General features: G+C 54.0%; 1 protein-coding gene across 1 annotated transcript in view; it reads right to left on the bottom strand.

Moving 5' to 3' along the window:
• Window positions 1-21,150, bottom strand: part of UBA1 (ubiquitin like modifier activating enzyme 1) — a 50,691-nt gene that overhangs the window by 27,147 nt on the left and 2,394 nt on the right. The window contains exons 2-24 of the mRNA XM_075324620.1: window positions 20,940-21,053; window positions 20,798-20,856; window positions 19,501-19,669; window positions 19,278-19,412; window positions 19,063-19,169; window positions 18,052-18,142; window positions 17,743-17,875; window positions 17,568-17,665; window positions 17,336-17,482; window positions 16,252-16,428; window positions 16,060-16,170; window positions 15,889-15,969; window positions 15,630-15,785; window positions 15,376-15,541; window positions 13,501-13,697; window positions 11,745-11,809; window positions 11,457-11,652; window positions 11,295-11,369; window positions 11,029-11,218; window positions 10,859-10,947; window positions 10,660-10,752; window positions 202-393; window positions 19-120 (exon numbers count right to left, since the gene is read on the bottom strand). Coding sequence (XP_075180735.1) covers window positions 19-120; window positions 202-393; window positions 10,660-10,752; window positions 10,859-10,947; window positions 11,029-11,218; window positions 11,295-11,369; window positions 11,457-11,652; window positions 11,745-11,809; window positions 13,501-13,697; window positions 15,376-15,541; window positions 15,630-15,785; window positions 15,889-15,969; window positions 16,060-16,170; window positions 16,252-16,428; window positions 17,336-17,482; window positions 17,568-17,665; window positions 17,743-17,875; window positions 18,052-18,142; window positions 19,063-19,169; window positions 19,278-19,412; window positions 19,501-19,669; window positions 20,798-20,856; window positions 20,940-21,053 — 2,943 coding nt within the window. The remainder of the gene's footprint in view (window positions 1-18; window positions 121-201; window positions 394-10,659; window positions 10,753-10,858; window positions 10,948-11,028; window positions 11,219-11,294; window positions 11,370-11,456; window positions 11,653-11,744; window positions 11,810-13,500; window positions 13,698-15,375; window positions 15,542-15,629; window positions 15,786-15,888; window positions 15,970-16,059; window positions 16,171-16,251; window positions 16,429-17,335; window positions 17,483-17,567; window positions 17,666-17,742; window positions 17,876-18,051; window positions 18,143-19,062; window positions 19,170-19,277; window positions 19,413-19,500; window positions 19,670-20,797; window positions 20,857-20,939; window positions 21,054-21,150) is intronic.

Raw genomic sequence — 21,150 nt, 5'->3', positions numbered from 1 at the left:
CAACAAGGAACAACGCACCTTAAAGTAGTCCAAGAAGTGTTTGAGCGTCATCTCCTCCCCGTTCTCCTGCACGCCCTTCACTTCAAACCGGTCCCAGAGAGTCCAGTCATGCTCGTAGTACTGTGAAGAGTTTACAGAAGGGGCTCAGAGGAGGTCTCAGAGGCGGCGGCAGCAGATAAGAGGCGCGAGGACGTCACCTACCTTGTGCTTCGGCGCTGCGATGGGCTCGGAGAAGCCGAAGAACGGGAGGGCCAGGTTCATGAAGCCGTTCTTAAAGGAGTCAATCTTCTTGTGTCCCTGAACGATCTTGTAGAGCTCCAAGCACACGAGGCCGACCACAGCCGCCGTGGTGGTAGCGATCGCCGGAATGATCTTCCCTGCGATCAGCTTACTCTGCAGAAAGGGGGAGAAACCATCAGGGGCGGAACGTAACCGGTCCCATCATGAAGGGATACCACGCCACCTGTACCGTACACAACCGCATGAGACCCTCACGGCACTGGACGCTCCCCCGTACCGCCAGAGACCCTCCCATCACACTAGACGCTCCCCCGTACCGCCAGAGACCCTCTGTCACAAACCACCGGGGGGGTCACTCAGAAATCCCCCGCGCTGGCTACCAGTACGTCACAATCGGGGGGTAACAAGTGGGTGTCACCCCTCCTTTATACCTCCCGACCGACAGACAGAGCACGTGACGCGCTCTCTAGCGCCCCTCTTATAGTCAGGCCAATTATGGAATTGCCCGACAATAAGCAAGGAGGCCGCTATACTACTTATGCCGATTATTGAAGGGTCCCCAGTGAGAGTAGGGTATATATTCCCCCGACCTCCGCGGGCGGAATATATAAAACCTCCCCGGATCTCACTGGCCTCCCCACAATAATCCTTGGCACAACTCGCTGCCACCAACCGCTTCACGGTAACTATTAGCCGAACACACAGACGTGGGATTCAAGATCGAGATAACAGAACAGCCCAAGATTAATTATATAATTTAATCAGCCTAAAGCACACTAGAAACTACAATATATACAATAGGGAATCTACAGAATATACATATGTCAGAGTACAGTTACAGACAAAGCATGGTTTACAAACAGGTATGCAATTCAATCAGTTACCTTGTGCGTCTGGCCACAGGGGGGCACTGTAGACCAGGTTTCCAGGAACTCCCACAGATGTTTCCTACACGTGACCCCCAGCGAAAAGAACACTGGAAAATGGCCGAAGTAGGGTTATCAACCTGGGCAAATCCAGGTCCCCTCCTACCTTCGTGACCTCACAGGGAGCACTGCTCCACCCCTGGCTGGAGTTATGGACAAAATCCACAACATGGAATATGGCCATAACTTTGCCTGGGAGCGTCGTAGGCGGACGCCAATGCTCTCATTGTGACAGTTATGAATTTAGCTACAGAATGAGAGGTTTCATGACTTGTCTACTAGTTCCACATTGGCTGATATCACGCCTGGGGTATTTCCCAAGCTCCCGCTCCCATAAAAAAGGTGTGCCAGCATCGTCCGCATGCGAAAACACCATTTTTATGGTTGCCGTATTTATCGGAAATATGGCTTGCGAGATATGAACCATTTTTTACTGGAGTCGTTCTGTCTGGCTAGTTCCAGAGCCTTATAATGAGATACAACTCTTGTTACAGGGTGATGGCAGGGAGTCATCCTGTGTCCTTTGTTCCCACATCACCTAATTTCCATATCACAGGAGATGGCCATGGGATGGGTTGCTAAACAAGTTGTGTGAAGGAAAGGGGGGGTGACACCAGGAGAGGGCTTCCTGACATAACTTGAATATCATGATTTATCGTCATATCTCCGGATTTACCTCACACCTCCCCCCCTTTTGAGGGCGCTAGGGGGCAGCACACTCCGGTGTTCCCCCGTGCGCCCGTCCGCGACCTCTCCTTGTCGGGACAGCCCGTCTGCGTTACCGTGGTCACGGCCCCTTTTGTGGCGAATGGTGAAGTTGTATTGCTGGAGCGCAAGGCTCCATCGCAACAGTCGCCCATTCGTCCCAGAGACGGTGTGCAACCAGCTGAGGGGGTTGTGGTCCGTCTCCACGATGAAGTGGCGCCCGTATAGATAGGGTTGCAGACGCTGCAGGGCCCACACTATGGCCAGGCACTCCTTCTCCATTGTGGAATAGGCCACTTCCCTCGGTAACAGCTTCCTGCTCAGGTACAAGACTGGGTGCTCTTGGCTCGCAGAGTCCACCTGGCTGAGCACCGCACCGATGCCGAAGTCACTGGCGTCGGTCTGTACTACAAACGGCCGCGTGAAGTCGGCTGCCTGTAGCACGGGCGGGCTGGACAGGGCGTCCTTTAGGGCCCGGAAGGCTGTCTCGCAGTCCATTGTCCAATCGACTGCAGAGGGCAGCTTCTTCTTGGTGAGGTCCGTCAAGGGCTTTGCCAGGCTACTATAGCGTGGAACAAACCTCCTATAGTACCCAGCGGTCCCCAAGAAGGACATCACCTGCTTCTTGGTCCTGGGGGTGGGCCAGGATGCGATGGCCTCCACTTTCTCAGGCTCGGGCTTCAGTGTTCTCCCACCTACCCGGTGACCGAGGTACTGGACCTCGCTCATGGCCAGCTGACACTTTCCCGGCTTGATGGTCAAACCTGCCCGGTGGATCCGCCTGAGCACCTGTGCTAGATGCTCTAGGTGGTCCTCCCAGGTGGGACTGAAGACGGCAATGTCATCCAGGTACGCGGCCGCGTACCCTTCAAGTCCCTTGAGCAGGGTGTTGACCATCCGCTGGAAAGTGGCAGGGGCATTCCTCATCCCGAATGGCATCACCGTGGACTCGTACAGTCCAAATGGGGTAATAAAGGCAGAGCGTTCCCTGGCCTTGCGAGTCAGGGGGATCTGCCAATATCCCCGGCTCAGATCCATGATGGTCAGGTACTGAGCCCCGGCCAACTGATCGAGCAGGTCATCGATGCGTGGCATTGGGTACGCATCGGCGACCGTGACCGCATTGAGCCCCCTGTAGTCCACGCAGAACCGCGTGGTTCGGTCCTTCTTAGGGACGAGGACTACAGGCGAGGCCCAAGCGCTGTTGGATGCCTGGATCACCCCCAGCTTCAGCATCTCGTCAATCTCCTGGCGCATGTGTTGCTGCACCTCCAGGGAGACCCGATATGCTGAACGCCGGATCGGGGGATGATCCCCAGTGTCCACGTGATGGACAGCCAAGTCAGTCCTTCCGGGCTGGTTGGTAAACAACCCCCGGAAGGGGTGTAGGGTGGCCCACAGCTGGGACCGTTGGTCCTCCAAGAGCTGGTGGCCAACCTCCACATCCTCAATGGATCCGCCTGCCCTAACCTGGGCTAGCATATCCAAGAGGGTTTCCGCTTCTCCCTCCTCGGGCAGGTTGCACACGGGGAGCGCACATGCCTCCCGCTCATGATGTGCCTTCATCATGTTCACATGGAAGGGCTTCCGCCTCCCACGGGCAGGGTCCAGGGTGACCAGGTACGTTACAGGGTTGAGCTGCTGGTACACGAGGTATGGGCCTTCCCAGGCTGCCTGAAGCTTGTCCTGTGGTACGGGGACCAGTACCCACACCTTTTGACCCACTTGGTAGCAGGGCTGTGGAGTCGGAGTCGGAGTCGTGGAGTCGGAGTCGGAGCTCATTTTGGTGGAGTCGGAGTCGGAGTTGGAGTCGGTATAAAATGCACCGACTCCGACTCCTAAAATATATAATAAATTGGGGACAGGAGTGCAATGCAGAATGTGCTGAATATTTTACTAAATAATAACATTTAGTATAATGCTTATATTTAAGTGAAAAATTTATTGTAGTATAATGTGAACATCAGACATTTAATTGTTTTTATGATTCAATAATCAAGATATTTGGATAGAACATAAAATATTTATTGGATACAACTTTAGAACACAAAAAACTAATAAATTGTAAATATGTAATATTATATATATACACAGTGTATATACACACACAAGATATATATGTAATCTACTGTATTACATATTTACAATTTATTACAGTTTTTTGTGTTCTAAAGTTGTATCCAATAAATATATTTTATGTTCTATCCAAATATCTTGATTATTGTATCATAAAAATTATTAAATGTCTGATGTTCACATACACATATTCATGTACTACAATAAATTTTTCACCTAACTATAAGCAATATATGTAGGAGTCGGAGTCGGAGCCGGAGTCGGAGTCGGAGCCGGAGTCGGAGTCGGTGCAAGAGAATTTGAGGAGTCGGAGTCGGAGTCGGAGTCGAAGGTTTGGCTTACCGACTCCACAGCCCTGCTTGGTAGGTCCTCTCACAAGCGTTCTGGTCGTACCAACGCTTCTGATCGGCCTGGGCTTGAGCCATATTGTCGTGTACCAGTTGCGTCAAGGCCTGCATTTTGTCCCGGAAGCGCATGACATACTCGATAACCGACACTCCAGGGGTGGCCAAATCCCCTTCCCAAGCCTCTTTCACCAGAGCCAGGGGGCCCCGCACACGTCGCCCGTACAGGAGCTCAAACGGTGAGAATCCTGTTGAGGCCTGTGGAACCTCCCGGTAAGCAAATAACAGGTGTGGGAGATACCGCTCCCAGTCACGCCCATGGGAGTCGACCAACATCTTAAGCATCTGCTTTAAGGTGCCATTAAACCGCTCGCACAGGCCATTAGTCTGTGGATGGTACGGGCTGGCCACCAGATGTCGCACCTGGACTTGCTTACAGAGGGCCTCCATCAGCTGGGACATGAATTGGGTCCCCCGGTCAGTGAGCATTTCCTGGGGAAAACCCACTCGGGAGAAAATCTCCAGCAATGCGGTGGCCACCTTGTCAGCCCGAATGGACGACAAGGCCACTGCTTCTGGGTACCGGGTGGCATAGTCCACTACCGTCAGTATGAAGCGTTTCCCGGAGCTGCTGGGGATGGCCAGCGGCCCGACCAGATCCACAGCCACCCTCCTGAAAGGCTCATCGATGATTGGCAGAGATACCAGTGGGGCTTTGGGGTGTGGCCCCGCCTTCCCCACTCTCTGACAGGTTTCACACGAACGGCAGTAGGCAGCCACATCGGCCCCCATTTTTGGCCAGTAGAAATGCTGGTTTAACCTGGCCTTGGTCTTAGCGATCCCTAGGTGTCCGGCCATCGGAATCTCATGTGCGATCCGCAACAACTCCGTCCGGAACGGATAGGGTACCACTAACTGTCGGTCCCTGGGCCACGCCTCCGGTGAACCCTGCTGGACCGTGGCCCGGTACAGCCGTCCTTGGTCCCAGACCACTCGCTCCGGGTCCGAGTCCGAGGGAGGCTGTGCCGCCTGCTCCTTAAGAGCTTTCAGGCTGTCGTCAGCCTCTAACGCTGTCTGAAACCCCTGACTAGATGTGGCCAGAATCGACGAGACTGTCACATCTTCAGTCAGTACCCCGGGACCTGTGTCCTGGCCTCCACCTGACTCGGCTGCCACTTGGTCAGAAGGGGAAGAGCTATCGGACCTCCGGGAGGCCCCTTGGCTTCCAGCACTCCCACTGCGGGTGACAGCGGCCACAGCCCCTGCGACCGTGGGTCGTGCCTGCTCCTCCTCCGTTCCTGACCAAGTCGCCGGTTCAGGCAGACCGACCTGGCTTCCTGACACCCCGGTTGTGGGGGAACCATGCACCGAGATCTTACCTGGGAGCACTTCCGCTCCTGGACCGGCCCCAATCTCACCTGCCTGTTCCCCTCCTGCAGCAACAGAACCCCGCTGTGAAATCTCTGGGGACCCCACATTTGCTGTGGTAGCCCCCACCCCACACACTGGTCCTCCCCCTGCAGCACCCTGCTCTCTGCTTATCCCTGCAGAGGGCAGCAGATCCCAGCTCACAGGCTGGTTACTTGTAGAGGCGTCGTCACACCTTTCTCTGACCCCCTCCCCTCCTGTCACAGCTGCAGCTGTGTGTGTGTCTATGGTGTCTATGCAAGCAGAAATATCAGAGTTCACTCCCCCCTCTCTCACATCATTCATAGATAACACATTAACATTGTCAGGAGTCATGTCCGTACTGGCTGAAGGTTCAGCCCTTGGTGGGGGCCCAAACTGGGAGGTTATCTGCCCCAAATCTGTCCCAAGTAGCACGTTTGCGGGGATCCGATCAGTTACCCCCACCTCCCTCACCCCTCGCCCTGCGCCCCAGTCCACATAAATGTCAGCAACAGGCAGCGCCGGGTCAATGCCTCCAATCCCGGAGACAGCGAGGGTTTTTCCAGGGATCAAGTCTTGGGGGGACACCATCTCAGGCCGCACCAGAGTCACCTCCGAGGCGCTGTCTCGCAGTCCTATGGTCACAGACCGGCCGACGGTGACAGGTTGGAAGCTGTCCAGGGACCTACCACCACCCCCACCCACACAATACACCTTGGGCGGCCCTTGGGACGGGGACGGAGCCGGGGCCTTGGGACGCTGAGGGCACATGGCCTTGAAGTGTCCAGGTAGGTTGCACTGGTGGCACCGTCTTGGTTCTGCCACGGGCCTGGAGAGGGGAGTTGAGGGGGACACCCCCTGCAGTCTAGGGGCAGGTGGGGCAGTCGCAGAGTTCATCTTACCCCCTCTCCAGGTGCTGCTGGTGGCTGCTCTCCTGGCTTCAGGAGCCCGATTGTTGGTGTAGTCATCGGCCAGGGCAGCTGTAGCCGTGGACCCCTTTGGCTTCTGGTCTCGGATGAACTGGCGGAGATCCTCAGGGCAGTTCCACAAGAGTTGCTCCGTGATGACCAAGTCCAGGATCTCTGGTCCGGTGGAAAGCTGCAGGCCTTGGGTCCAGTGGTCGGCAGCTCGGGCAAGTGCCCGCCGGTGGTCAGCCCAGGAGTCCTTTGGTCCCTTCTGCAGGGTCCGGAACTTCTTGCGGTAGGACTCCGGAGTGAGGTTGTACTGTTGGATCAGGGCCCGCTTGATGGTGTCGTAGCCCTGATCTGCCTCAGCAGGCAAGTCCCCAAGGATATCCAGGGCCTTACCCCTTAAACGGGGGGTCAGGTATTTGGCCCACTGGTCCTTGTCCAGATGGTGCTGCAAGCAAGTCCGTTCAAAAGCAGTCAAGAAAGAGTCCAAGTCTCCATCCTTCTCCAGCACTGGGAAGTCCTCAACACGGACCTTTGGAAGTTTGGTGTCTTGAAGGTCACGTGTGGCTGATGAGGGCTGGAGCTTGGCTAGATGCAGCTGGTAGTCACGGTCTGCCTGTCGCTCCGCAGCCTCACGCTCTGCCTGGCGCTCTTCACGCGCTGCTTGCCGCTCCGCAGCCTCAGCATCACGCGCTGCCTGCCGCTCTGCCCTGCGCTCTGCCAGGAGTTCCTTGTAGCCCTTCTGGTCTCCAGCCTGGAGAAGGGCCATAGCCATTTGAAGAAGGCTATCCGAGCCTCCCAGGCTCGGTGGAATGGCACGTGGTGATCTGCGGCCCGCTGCGGAGCCTGGTGCTTCACTGTCCATTGCAGAGCGGAGGGCTGGCATCTGGCTCGTTGAGGACCCTTGGGTGAGCTGCTCCTCATCTTGTCCAGCAGTGCCAGGTTGTGCAATGTCCTCTGCAGAGCGGTTCTCTGGCGTCGGGCTCTTGGAGGGCTCGTGGACAACCTCCTCATCGTCTCTGGCCTGAGCATCGGCCATTCCTTTGGCTCTGCTCCTGGTGCCATCAGCCATTGTTGCAGACTTTGGTCACTGACACAGAACTGACACCTGATGCCTCCACACACCTTACAGTATCTGCACTCTGACACTCTAGTGTTGGTCTGGTCTGAAGACCCCAGCAGCCACAGCTGCTGCAGGCAGTCTTTAGTGTCTGGGAGTATGGGTCTCACACTCACACACACTATTATCTCGATCCCACCACTATGCCACCAATATGTCACAAACCACCGGGGGGGTCACTCAGAAATCCCCCGCGCTGGCTACCAGTACGTCACAATCGGGGGGTAACAAGTGGGTGTCACCCCTCCTTTATACCTCCCGACCGACAGACAGAGCACGTGACGCGCTCTCTAGCGCCCCTCTTATAGTCAGGCCAATTATGGAATTGCCCGACAATAAGCAAGGAGGCCGCTATACTACTTATGCCGATTATTGAAGGGTCCCCAGTGAGAGTAGGGTATATATTCCCCCGACCTCCGCGGGCGGAATATATAAAACCTCCCCGGATCTCACTGGCCTCCCCACAATAATCCTTGGCACAACTCGCTGCCACCAACCGCTTCACGGTAACTATTAGCCGAACACACAGACGTGGGATTCAAGATCGAGATAACAGAACAGCCCAAGATTAATTATATAATTTAATCAGCCTAAAGCACACTAGAAACTACAATATATACAATAGGGAATCTACAGAATATACATATGTCAGAGTACAGTTACAGACAAAGCATGGTTTACAAACAGGTATGCAATTCAATCAGTTACCTTGTGCGTCTGGCCACAGGGGGGCGCTGTAGACCAGGTTTCCAGGAACTCCCACAGATGTTTCCTACACGTGACCCCCAGCGAAAGAACACTGGAAAATGGCCGAAGTAGGGTTATCAACCTGGGCAAATCCAGGTCCCCTCCTACCTTCGTGACCTCAGAGGGAGCACTGCTCCACCCCTGGCTGGAGTTATGGACAAAATCCACAACATGGAATATGGCCATAACTTGGCCTGGGAGCGTCGTAGGCGGACGCCAATGCTCTCATTGTGACAGTTATGAATTTAGCTACAGAATGAGAGGTTTCATGACTTGTCTACTAGTTCCACATTGGCTGATATCACGCCTGGGGTATTTCCCAAGCTCCCGCTCCCATAAAAAAGGTGTGCCAGCATCGTCCGCATGCGAAAACACCATTTTTATGGTTGCCGTATTTATCGGAAATATGGCTTGCGAGATATGAACCATTTTTTACTGGAGTCGTTCTGTCTGGCTACTTCCAAGCCTTGCTAATGAGATACAACTCTGGTTACAGGGTGACGGCAGGGAGTCATCCTGTGTCCTTTGTTCCCACATCACCTAATTTCAATATCACAGGAGATGGCCATGGGATGGGTTGCTAAACAAGTTGTGTGAAGGAAAGGGGGGGTGACACCAGGAGAGGGCTTCCTGACATAACTTGAATATCATGATTTATCGTCATATCTCCGGATTTACCTCACACCCTCCCATCACACTAGACGCTCCCCCGTACCGCCAGAGACCCTCCCATCACACTAGACGCTCCCCCGTACCGCTGGAGACCCTCCCATAAGATGCTCCCCCGTACCGCCGGAGACCCTCCAATCACACTAGACGCTCCCCCGTACCGCTGGAGACCCTCCCATAAGATGCTCCCCCGTACCGCTGGAGACCCTCCAATCACACTAGATGCTCCTTTATAGCACCGGAGACCGCCCCATCACCATAGACGCTCCCCCGTACCGCCAGAGACCCTCCCATCACACTAGACGCTCCCTCTACCGCCAGAGACCCTCCCATCACACTAGACGCTACCCCGTACTGCCAGAGACCCTCCTATCACACTAGACGCTCCCCCCGTACCGCCAGAGACCCTCCCATCACACTAGACGCTCCCCCCGTACCGCCAGAGACCCTCCCATCACACTAGACTCTCCCCCGTACCGCCGGAGACCCTCATCACACTAGATGCTCCTTTATAGCACCGGAGATCGCCCCATCACCATAGACGCTCCCCCGTACCGCCAGAGACCCTCCCATCACACTAGACGCTTCCCCGTACTGCCAGAGACCCTCCCATCACACTAGACGCTCCCCCGTACCGCCAGAGACCCTCCAATCACACTAGATGCTCCCACGTACCACCAGAGACCCTCCCATCACCATAGACGCTCCCCCGTACCGCCAGAGACCCTCCCATCACACTAGACGCTTCCCCGTACCGCCAGAGACCCTACAATCACACTAGATGCTCCCACGTACCACCAGAGACCCTCCCATCACACTAGACGCTCCCCCGTACCACCAGAGACCCTCCGATCACACTAGACGCTCCCCCGTACCGCCAGAGACCCTCCCATCACACTAGACGCTACCCCGTACCGCCAGAGACCCTCCCATCACACTAGACTCTCCCCCCGTACCGCCAGAGACCCTCCCATCACACTAGACGATCCCCCCGTACCGCCAGAGACCCTCCCATCACACTAGACTCTCCCCCGTACCGCCGGAGACCCTCATCACACTAGATGCTCCTTTATAGCACCGGAGATCGCCCCATCACCATAGACGCTCCCCCGTACCGCCAGAGACCCTCCCATCACACTAGACGCTTCCCCGTACCGCCAGAGACCCTACAATCACACTAGATGCTCCCACGTACCACCAGAGACCCTCCCATCACACTAGACGCTCCCCCGTACCACCAGAGACCCTCCGATCACACTAGACGCTCCCCCGTACCGCCAGAGACCCTCCCATCACACTAGACGCTCCCCCGTACTGCCGGAAACCCTCCAATCACACTACATACTCCCTTATACCACTGGAGACCCTCACTTGTAGCGCTGGAGACCCTCCCATCATACTAGACGCTCCCTTATACCACCAGAGACCCTCCCATCACAGTAGACACTCCCTTATACCGCCAGAGACCCTCCCATCACATCAGACGCTCCCTCGTATCACCGGAGACCCTCCCATTACACTAGACCACTTACCTTGTGACGGTCCGCTGGTGGGATGTCATAATTTTCAGCTCGCAGGTTAGAAGCAGCCACAATGAAGTCCATGTGAAAGTTCGTGTCATCGTCCTATAAAAAACAGAAGCCATTGTGAGGGACGAGCTGTACATTTTTTGAAGGAAATCTCAGAATATTGCTCGATGGGGTTAAAGTGCAAATTTAGTATTTTTTTTACCTTTTCAAAGTCAATAGTAAACATTTTGAAGCTGGCGAGGCTTTCTGGCGTGGGGAGACTGTGCTTCAGCTCCTCCAGGCGACTGTCATCTAGAGAAGAGTAAGGGCATCTGTTAGTGACATGGTCCGTCTGTCGGTGGCGTCTGACGGAGCCATGAACCGTCCTCCTACCTAAGGAAGCGTGTGCGTTCTGCATCTCTTGGTCCGATACGTGGATTTTCACTCCGGACTTGGGGGTGAATTCTGCCACTCTGATAGATTTGAGGATTTCTATGACCGCGGCTCTGTCCGTGGATCCGGCGATACCGTAGGATTGTGCAAAGAGGTTAGCAGCAGCGATGATATAATCCAAGTGCAAGGGCTGCGGATACAACACCGGGTAAGTCACCAAAGACTCAACCATGGTGGACGACCAACAGGAAAGAGCAAGGACTTACCGTGTTCCCATCGAAGGTCAGCGGGTGAGGACATCTTTTGGGGCCGGACCAGAAGGGTGCACCAGAAGAGGTCAGCTGCGGAGAACAAGGCAGAGCCGTAAACGCCAAAATCTCGGGTATTCAGGGCTTCGATAGCGGGACGCGAGGTCAATGGCGGCTCACCTGCTCCGAGGGGAAGTTGTGCAGCAGCTGCCGGATGTTGTTGGAGTACTGGGTGTGCCAGTGGTTACAGGCCCACGACACGCAGTCCGTCCAGCTTTTGGGCCGGTCATTTATGAGGCTTTTGTACACGGCTTCGATCACCTCCAGAGGCTGGGACCCGGGCAGCTTCAGTGTCCGCTCCATGAATTTTGGATCCCTGAGGATTCAGATGAAAACGATGAATCCAGCTCCTCATGAAACGATTAAACTACTCACCGCACTTTTACAGGAGAAGAAATTGCGACTCACGTTAAATACTGGTTGACATTTTCCGCCGGCTGCTTGAAAAGTCCCTCGAATTCATCCCGGGCCCACTGAGAAAAGAAATCAAAGAAAATGAGGTCAATTATGAGCGCCAGCTCCATTAATAATTTATCCTGACTGATAATTAGAAGATTAGAAAGAAGACATGAAATAAGGCGGAAATGAGGCCGATCACTGGGGTCAGAAGAGAGTCGCCGGTAGGGCCGGGTATTGTGACTGCTCGGGTCAGGAGAGTCGCCAGTAGGGCCGGGTATTGTGACTGCTCGGTCAGGAGAGAGTCGCCGGTAGGGCCGGGTATTGTGATCGCTCGGGTCAGGAGAGTCGCCGGTAGGGCTGGGTATTGTGATCGCTCGGGTCAGGAGAGTCGCCGGTAGGGCCGGGTATTGTGACTGCTCGGTCAGGAGAGTCGCCTGTAGGGCCGGGTATTGTGACTGCTCGGTCAGGAGAGAGTCGCCGGTAGGGCTGGGTATTGTGACTGCTCGGTCAGGAGAGAGTCGCCGGTAGGGCTGGGTATTGTGACTGCTCAGGTCAGGAGAGTCGCCAGTAGGGCCGGGTATTGTGATCGCTCGTGTCAGGAGAGAGTCGCCGGTAGGGCCGGGTATTGTGACTGCTCGGGTCAGGAGAGAGTCGCCGGTAGGGCTGGGTATTGTGACTGCTCAGGTCAGGAGAGTCGCCAGTAGGGCCGGGTATTGTGATCACTCGGGTCAGGAGAGTCGCCGGTAGGGCCGGGTATTGTGATCACTCGGGTCAGGAGAGTCGCCGGTAGGGCCGGGTATTGTGATCACTCGGGTCAGGAGAGTTGCCGGTAGGGCCGGGTATTGTGACTGCTCGGGTCAGGAGAGTCGCCGGTAGGGCCGGGTATTGTGATCGCTCGGGTCAGGAGAGTCGCCGGTAGGGCCGGGTATTGTGATCGCTCGGGTCAGGAGAGTCGCCGGTAGGGCCGGGTATTGTGATCGCTCGGGTCAGGAGAGTTGCCGGTAGGGCTGGGTATTGTGACTGCTCAGGTCAGGAGAGTCGCCGGTAGGGCCGGGTATTGTGACTGCTCAGGTCAGGAGAGTCGCCGGTAGGGCCGGGTATTGTGATCGCTCGGGTCAGGAGAGTCGCCGGTAGGGCCGGGTATTGTGACTGCTCAGGTCAGGAGAGTCGCCGTAGACCCGGGTATTGTGACTGCTCGGTCAGGAGAGTCGCCGGTAGGGCCGGGTATTGTGACTGCTCAGGTCAGGAGAGTCGCCGTAGACCCGGGTATTGTGACTGCTCGGTCAGGAGAGTCGCCGGTAGGGCCGGGTATTGTGACTGCTCAGGTCAGGAGAGTCGCCGGTAGGGCCGGGTATTGTGACTGCTCAGGTCAGGAGAGTCGCCCGTAGGGCTGGGTATTGTTATCGCTCGGATCACGAGAGTTGCCGGTAGACCCGGGTATTGTGATCACTCAGGTCAGGAGAGTCGCCATAGACCCGGGTATTGTGACTGCTCGGTCAGGAGAGTCGCCGGTAGGGCCGGGTATTGTGATCCCTCGGGTCAGGAGAGTCGTCGGTAGATCCGTATTGTCATCGCAGCAGAGTCCGGGTGTTATGGACTCTTCGTTGGGGGGGTCCTGCCTCCAGGCGTCCTTTCACAGAAACCCCCCCTAAACTTTCAGGTAAATCGTGGCCATTATGTTCCCCCGCAGCATCTGACCCACTTTGCACATTCCCACAAGCAGAAGTGAGAACTATTCTCGGCCCCTGCGCTCCTCTATAGTCACCTGTAAGGTGTGCTCGATGGCGTTGGGGAAGTTTTTCAGGGTACAGATGGGTATGGACTTTTCGGGGGGGTCTTGGCTGGAGCTGTAGGACTCTGTGAGGAAAGGAATCACCACTTGGACGTTCCCTTTGGTTCCCAAGGTTCCGGATTCCAGAAGGGGCTTCCGGTAGTACACACAGCGGCGGTCCATGTACATCCCTGCAGGGAATAAAAGAGGGGTCAAAATAAGAAACATGGACCAAACACCGTCCAGCAGCTGAACCTAATGTGCAGGACAGACGATGGGGAAAGAAGGGTCCGGGCAGGTCAGATCCGGGGGACAATTATAGCCTTCACCAGATGCAGAGACTACAGGAGCGATTCCTGTGTATGGAGGAGCCCAGAGAGATTGCAGTGCGTCCCCACTGACATGGGGCTTTAGAGACCTTATAACTGACCAATAGTGCCGTAATCCAGACAAAAAGACTGACGATACTCCCAAAATGCAGTCTGAACATGACAAACGACAGTCGCACTCAAATAAGCATGCAAACAATGCATGCAGGAATATAAATCCGCATTACTGCTTATATAAAACAGGAAAAATGTAGATATTTAGGATGCAAAAATGGGCATTTCTATATCGGCCCAGTAGCCGCGTCAAGGCACATCTCGCATACTGTGAACCTGCACTAAACTGAAGCCTCCTCTTACAAACCTCCATGTGTATGGTCATGTAGGAACCTGCCACTATGGAATAAAATCACCTGTGGCTTCAGTTTAGCGTGGGTTCCCATTATGCGAGATGTGCCTTGACGTGGCTACTGGGCAGATTAAAAATGGCCATTTTTGTATGCTAAATATCTCAATTTTTCCTAGATTTCCTCGCACAGTAATGCAGATCTGTATTGTTGCATTCATTGTTTGCACAATTTAGCATTTCAGAGTGCAACTGTCTTATTATTATATGTCATGTTTGATTTTACACCTGTTCAGACTGCATTTTGGGAGTGCAGTCAGTCTTTTTGTATGGGTTATGGTTTCGGTCCCTCTGACTGTGCACCCCTCCCCCATTAGCCACAGGTGATTTTATTCTATAGTGACAGGCCCATACATATGGCGGTTGTAACCCAGAGAGAGGCTTCAGTTTAGCGTGAGTTCCCAGTAACTAGATATGCCTTGACGCGGCTACTGGGCAGACATAGAAATGGCCATTTTAGTATACTAAATATATAATTTTTCCTAAATTTCCTCAAGCAGTAATGCATATCTATATTTTTACATTCAGTTTGCATGACTTCGCATTTCAGAGTGCAGCTGTCTATTTTGTTATATGACCGATATTGCCATTCTGTTCAGGTATAGCCAACTTCAGTTATAGGGGGTCTGTCCGCCCACAATATAAACTAAGCACAGTGCCTATAGGGAGATATAGCCCCAATAAAGATTGCACGTTTAGTGTCCTGACGTCAAATATCACGTATGGTGCTTGATACACCCTGGGTGTGCCCGAGAGGCTCAGGGCACTGTCCGCCCACATTAGTAATAGTTGGCAGCGCTGGATTGCCTGGAGCGAGTACTGTGTGCAGAGAAAGCATGGGCAAGGCAGAGCTGTCAATCAGTGATGGAGGCCAAGACAGTGGGTGAAATGGTTCACAGAGTATCTCGGCCACACCCAGGGTGCATCATGGACCCTAATTAGCAAAAATTATTAAACATTGAATGGGAAGGGGGGATTCGTACTCTAGTGAACGTTAGGGGGGCTCCTATGGAAAGAGGATAAACTGGTATCTGGTTTATGCTAACCCCCTATAAAGGGCAACTAAGGGAAAGCGCCCCCTGCATGTAAAGAGATGCACGGCCCACCGGACACTGATGACGGCTGCGTGTCACTTACTAGCGTCCACGTTGTCCAGTGCATTGGCCACGCCATCAAGTGCTTCGAAGAAATCATCATCGTAGACCTTCTCGGTGTCGGTGCCCACGCGGTTCTGGTGCCCGGTGACGTTCACGCTCGGGTTCATCTGTTTCACCGCAGCGGCCGCCGTCTCAGATTTCATTTTCTGTTGACCGGATGTAATAAAAATCAGGAAATGGGAAAGCAGAACGGATCGGCGGCGGCGGCTCTGCGGCACTAATGGCGGCGCTCACCGTTACATCCCAGGGTCTGAAGAGGAACTGTCTGTTCAGGTTGGACTTCTCGATGGTGTCCATGTCCGTCACGATGACCTCGCCGCCATCTCCTGCCCCCAAGCCGATCATGGCAAAGTTTTTCAGCAGTTCACAGCCAATGGCGCCAGCACCAACCTACATAGGGGAAGCACAGGCGTCTGTAAGATTATCCTAATATATGGGACAAAAAGAACAGGGGAAGGAAGGGGGGGGGGGGGGGGGGGGAAGATACACTTACCAGAAAGTATTTCTGTTTGCCAATTTTCTCCTGAAATTCAGATCCAAACACAGCGATTTGCCCGTCATAACGCGACTTCCTCTACTCGAGGACAAAGCAAAAAAAAAAAACGTATTAGGACGGATCAGACTTAATGTTATAATCCATACAGCCCGGAAGCCGCGCACTTACAGGACTGCAACTCTCCTCGCTCAGCAGGGAATCCTCGTTTTCTTCCGGCATGCACTCAATGGCGTCAAAGTACAACCACTGCATGACTGGCATAAACTTCCCCGACAAAGCCTGCAAAGCAGAAAACCCATCAGTACGGCCAGCGGACCCACACCATCACCCCGGACGTAGGGGGCTGGACGCAGGCCGCACCTTCATGGCTTCCTGCGCCGCTAACCCCCCAATGAAAGCATTAACAGGGGCGAGGTTTCCGGTGGCCTGGAAGGAGAGCTTCTTCAGGAGGCTTTCTTTCAGTTCCTCCTGCTTTGCGGACCCCGACAACTTCTCATTGATCTCTTTGGTAAGAGCCAGCAACTCCGTAGCATCAGCCTGCCAAAGTGAAAAAATTTTTATATATTTTTTAAATACATATTTTTAAGTATATTTTTTAAATACATTTAATATAAAATTCTATATTTTTTATATATACAAAAATATTAAAGTATATATTTTTTTAATTATAAAATATATTCTATATATATATATATATACATACATATATACACACACACATATACATATATATATATATATATATATATATACACATATATATATATACATATATATATACATATACACATATATATATATATATATACACACACACATATACACATTATATATATATATATATATATATATATATATATATATATATACATACATATACATACATATACACACACATATATATATATATTTTCTAATATATAGATATATATATATATATATATATATATATATATATATATGTAATTTCTCTATATCTATTGGAGAGGGAGAATATATTATATGTTCTCTCTCTCACACATATATATATATATATATATATACACATATATATACACACACACACACACACACACACACACACACACACACACACACATATATATATACACACACATACACACATATATATATATATATGTGTATATATGTATATATGTGTATATATTATACACACACACACACACACATTGATACATACAAACATACACACACACACACACACACACACACACACACACACACATTCTATAGAATATATATTCCATATATATATTAAAGTATATATTTATTTTTAAAAAAATATAAAATATATTTTAAATACATATTTATATAATCTATATTTAAAAAACATTTTTTTAATTCTATATTAAAAATTTTTCTTCTTTCACAGGGAAAAAAATACCCAAACAAAAAAAAACCATGAATGATGCAGCCCCCCCACCTCATTGCGTGGCTTGGGGAGCCGTCCGTTCTTCTTCTGGAAGGCATGCAGACCCTGGAAGCCCAAGTGCAGCTGACATGGATGGTCGAACTTGGCAAAGTCTGTAATAATGAACTCCGGCTCCTGGAGAGACTCTTTGATGGGTTTCTGGAAGAAAATAAGACATGGGGGCAATTTCTGCAGAATAAAAGGTACATTTGGCAGCAGAAGTCCCGGCGCCTCGGCCACTTACAAAGCTGATTTTTTTCGGCATTTTTACTTGGCTGACGATGCCCCCGCGGACGTAGTCTGAGAACTTGGTTGTGTCACAGATGCTGAAGGTGTAGGGTCCTGCAGGGAAAGAAGCAGGGGATGTATGAACGCTGCGATCCACAGGGTGTGAGGGGGGGGGTACGGGACGGTCATACCTAGTACTTTGATTTCCACCGGATCGGCGTTGTTCAGCTCTGTCATGCCTTGTAACTCTGTGAAGGTCACATAATCGCCGCTTTCGAAGCCATGACGAGCCTCATCCAGGCAGGTGACCACTCCGGAGCCATCCTAGAGAAGCACACAGGTTCTGTATACACAGCCGCACAGGACCTGTCACAGCCGCACAGGACCTGCCACAGCCGCACAGGACCTGCCACAGCCGCACAGGACCTGCCACAGCCGCACAGGACCTGCCTGTCAGTGCTGGTTATTCTGTACACATTTCACCAGACTCGACTTCCTACCTTTGTAATCATTGAGATCATGGCACTTAAGGGCTGTTCTCCGTTGGGGTCCAGTACGACCATCTCGTCCCCAAAGTCGCAAAACAGTTGCCTGTAAGCAGGGGGGGAAAAAAAAAAAAAAATCAAACCAGAATGTTGGGGGTGAAGGGGGGGGGGTGGATCTGGCTGTTGAATCCCCCACTAATTTAGAGAATGAGGGGCTCAAGTCCCACGGGAATGGAGCCATAGAGAACAAGTGCGGCCACCACGCCTATAGTCAGTGATTGGTGCAGGGGCCGCACGTGTTTACCAACGCTCCATACATACCGGGGTCTTTAGGAGTCTCATTCCAGTAACCAGACCCCCATGAATGTGGATAAGGGAATATGTTTATTAGGGAAATCTATACTGTGCCGCCTAATCGTGAGCGAGTCACGGAGTCCGTACTGCAAGAACTATTCCACCCGGAACAACATCCTTAAAACACGGAGGGCAGCAAAAAAAAAAAAAAAAAAAAAAAAAAGATTTGTGGTGCCTTGGCGTGGTGCTTGGGCCTCTGCGCCATCAGACGAGGCTGCTTGGGCCTCTGCGCCATCAGACGAGGCTGCTTGGGCCTCTGCGCCATCAGACGAGGCTGCTTGGGCCTCTGCGCCATCAGACGAGGCTGCTTGGGCCTCTGCGCCATCAGACGAGGCTGCTTGGGCCTCTGCGCCATCAGACGAGGCTGCTTGGGCCTCTGCGCCATCAGACGAGGCTGCTTGGGCCTCTGCGCCATCAGACGAGGCTGCTTGGGCCTCTGCGCCATCAGACGAGGCTGCTTGGGCCTCTGCGCCATCAGACGAGGCTGCTTGGGCCTCTGCGCCATCAGACGAGGCTGCTTGGGCCTCTGCGCCATCAGACGAGGCGCCATCGGGGATTGCAATATCACAGAGCCCCATAACTGCTGGGGGTGCCGGCAGCGGAGATAAAGGCTGCGTTTTGCTAGAACACCCCTTTAAAGGCAGAATACATCCACAATGAATCGTCACTCACCCGAACAGACCCCGCGCGTCGGCCACGATGAACTTTACGTTGTGGCCGTGGCAGAAGTCGCCCACTCGTAGCTGCTCGTCCAGGGTCGAATCGGTCAGAATCACGAGCTAAGGAACGATATAGAAAAAGATTGAGGGAAAAGTGCGGAAAAAAATAGGAAACCGATCTATAGACCCGAGCCACCGACAGCCACGCGTGGTCCTCATGCCCCGTACCTGGAAGCTGGAGAGGAAGTCGTCAGTCAGGGGGCTGCTGGAGGCGCATACAGGCACATAGGTGTTCAGCTCGGCCAGCCGGGGGAGGGCCACGTCCGCTCGGTTCTTGCCGATGTCTTCCTCACGGAGGTAGAACTGTGGTACGGGGAAAAAAAAAACGATCAGCGATTCGTCCGAGCGCACGAGTGCCGGCAGATCAGACCGTCGCACGGCCGCCGCTCACCTGAGACGACAGGTCCCCCCACTGCGTGGTCGCCTGGTCGTGGACGGTTACAGACTTGACGCCTCCCAGGATAATGTTCTTTGCGATCTCCACGCCGAGGCCGCTCATCCCCGAGATGAGAACATTGGAGTTCTGCATCCGCTTCATCGCCTCGTGGCCCAAAACATACCTGAAAAGACAAAGCAAAAAGTGTAAAAAAAAAACCAAGCGTCGCCCCCGTGCCGAAAAGGTTTTACCTATAAACTCCATTAGTAGTAAATATGAAACTTGTGCTATGCTCACCCTCCCCAGGTCTGAGTCTCCACTAAATATTATTTCCAGTATTTATTATTGCTTATGTCAGGTCAACAGCCAATCTAATGTCACCGATTGGCTTCAGACAAACCGTGGAGGAGACTCAAGCCGGGGAGGCCGAGCAGAGCCCGGACCCGGGGAGGCCGAGCAGAGCCCGGACCCGGGGAGGCCGAGCAGAGCCCGGACCCGGGGAGGCCGAGCAGAGCCCGGACCCGGGGAGGCCGAGCAGAGCCCGGACCCGGGGAGGCCGAGCAGAGCCCGGACCCGGGGAGGCCGAGCAGAGCCCGGACCCGGGGAGGCCGAGCAGAGCCCGGACCCGGGGAGGCCGAGCAGAGCCCGGACCCGGGGAGGCCGAGCAGAGCCCGGACCCGGGGAGGCCGAGCAGAGCCCGGACCCGGGGAGGCCGAGCAGAGCCCGGACCCGGGGAGGCCGAGCAGAGCCCGGACCCGGGGAGGCCGAGCAGAGCCCGGACCCGGGGAGGCCGAGCAGAGCCCGGACCCGGGGAGGCCGAGCAGAGCCCGGACCCGGGGAGGCCGAGCAGAGCCCGGACCCGGGGAGGCCGAGCAGAGCCCGGACCCGGGGAGGCCGAGCAGAGCCCGGACCCGGGGAGGCCGAGCAGAGCCCGGACCCGGGGAGGCCGAGCAGAGCCCGGACCCGGGGAGGCCGAGCAGAGCCCGGACCCGGGGAGGCCGAGCAGAGCCCGGACCCGGGGAGGCCGAGCAGAGCCCGGACCCGGGGAGGCCGAGCAGAGCCCGGACCCGGGGAGGCCGAGCAGAGCCCGGACCCGGGGAGGCCGAGCAGAGCCCGGACCCGGGGAGGCCGAGCAGAGCCCGGACCCGGGGAGGCCGAGCAGAGCCCGGACCCGGGGAGGCCGAGCAGAGCCCGGACCCGGGGAGGCCGAGCAGAGCAGTCTGATCTGATCCCCACCAGTCAGATACTGATGACTTATCCTAAATATCCAAGCCCTGGAGACGCCGCCATTTTTTCGCCCGCTCGTACTTACAGCTGACGGGAGTACAGGCCCTCATCAATCTCGGCGTCATTCCCGTTCCGAGCCATGCCCTGAAATATACAAACACATGAAGCCATCAGCACCGATCGGCAGGTGACCAGTAACCCGAGGCGGGCGGCGGCCGGGCACCTACGTTGGCTGGCGCAGTCTGCTCGGTGCTCACAGAATTGGAGGAGGCGCAGTTTGAACCAGTCTTTGTATCAGCTCCGGCCACGCGACGCTTCTTAGACACCGGCGAGCTGGACATCTGCGAGGGAAGAAGAAGAGGGGGGGGTCAGGGGACGAGACGGGCGCAAAACCACAACCCCCATCCTCCGCCACACCGATATAGGAGGCGCCCCTGA

The sequence above is a fragment of the Anomaloglossus baeobatrachus genome, chromosome 9 (genome assembly GCF_048569485.1).
Source record: "Anomaloglossus baeobatrachus isolate aAnoBae1 chromosome 9, aAnoBae1.hap1, whole genome shotgun sequence".
Lineage (NCBI taxonomy): Eukaryota > Metazoa > Chordata > Amphibia > Anura > Aromobatidae > Anomaloglossus > Anomaloglossus baeobatrachus.
Note: the sequence above shows the minus strand (reverse complement) of the source record. Positions and strands in the feature narration are given on the sequence as shown.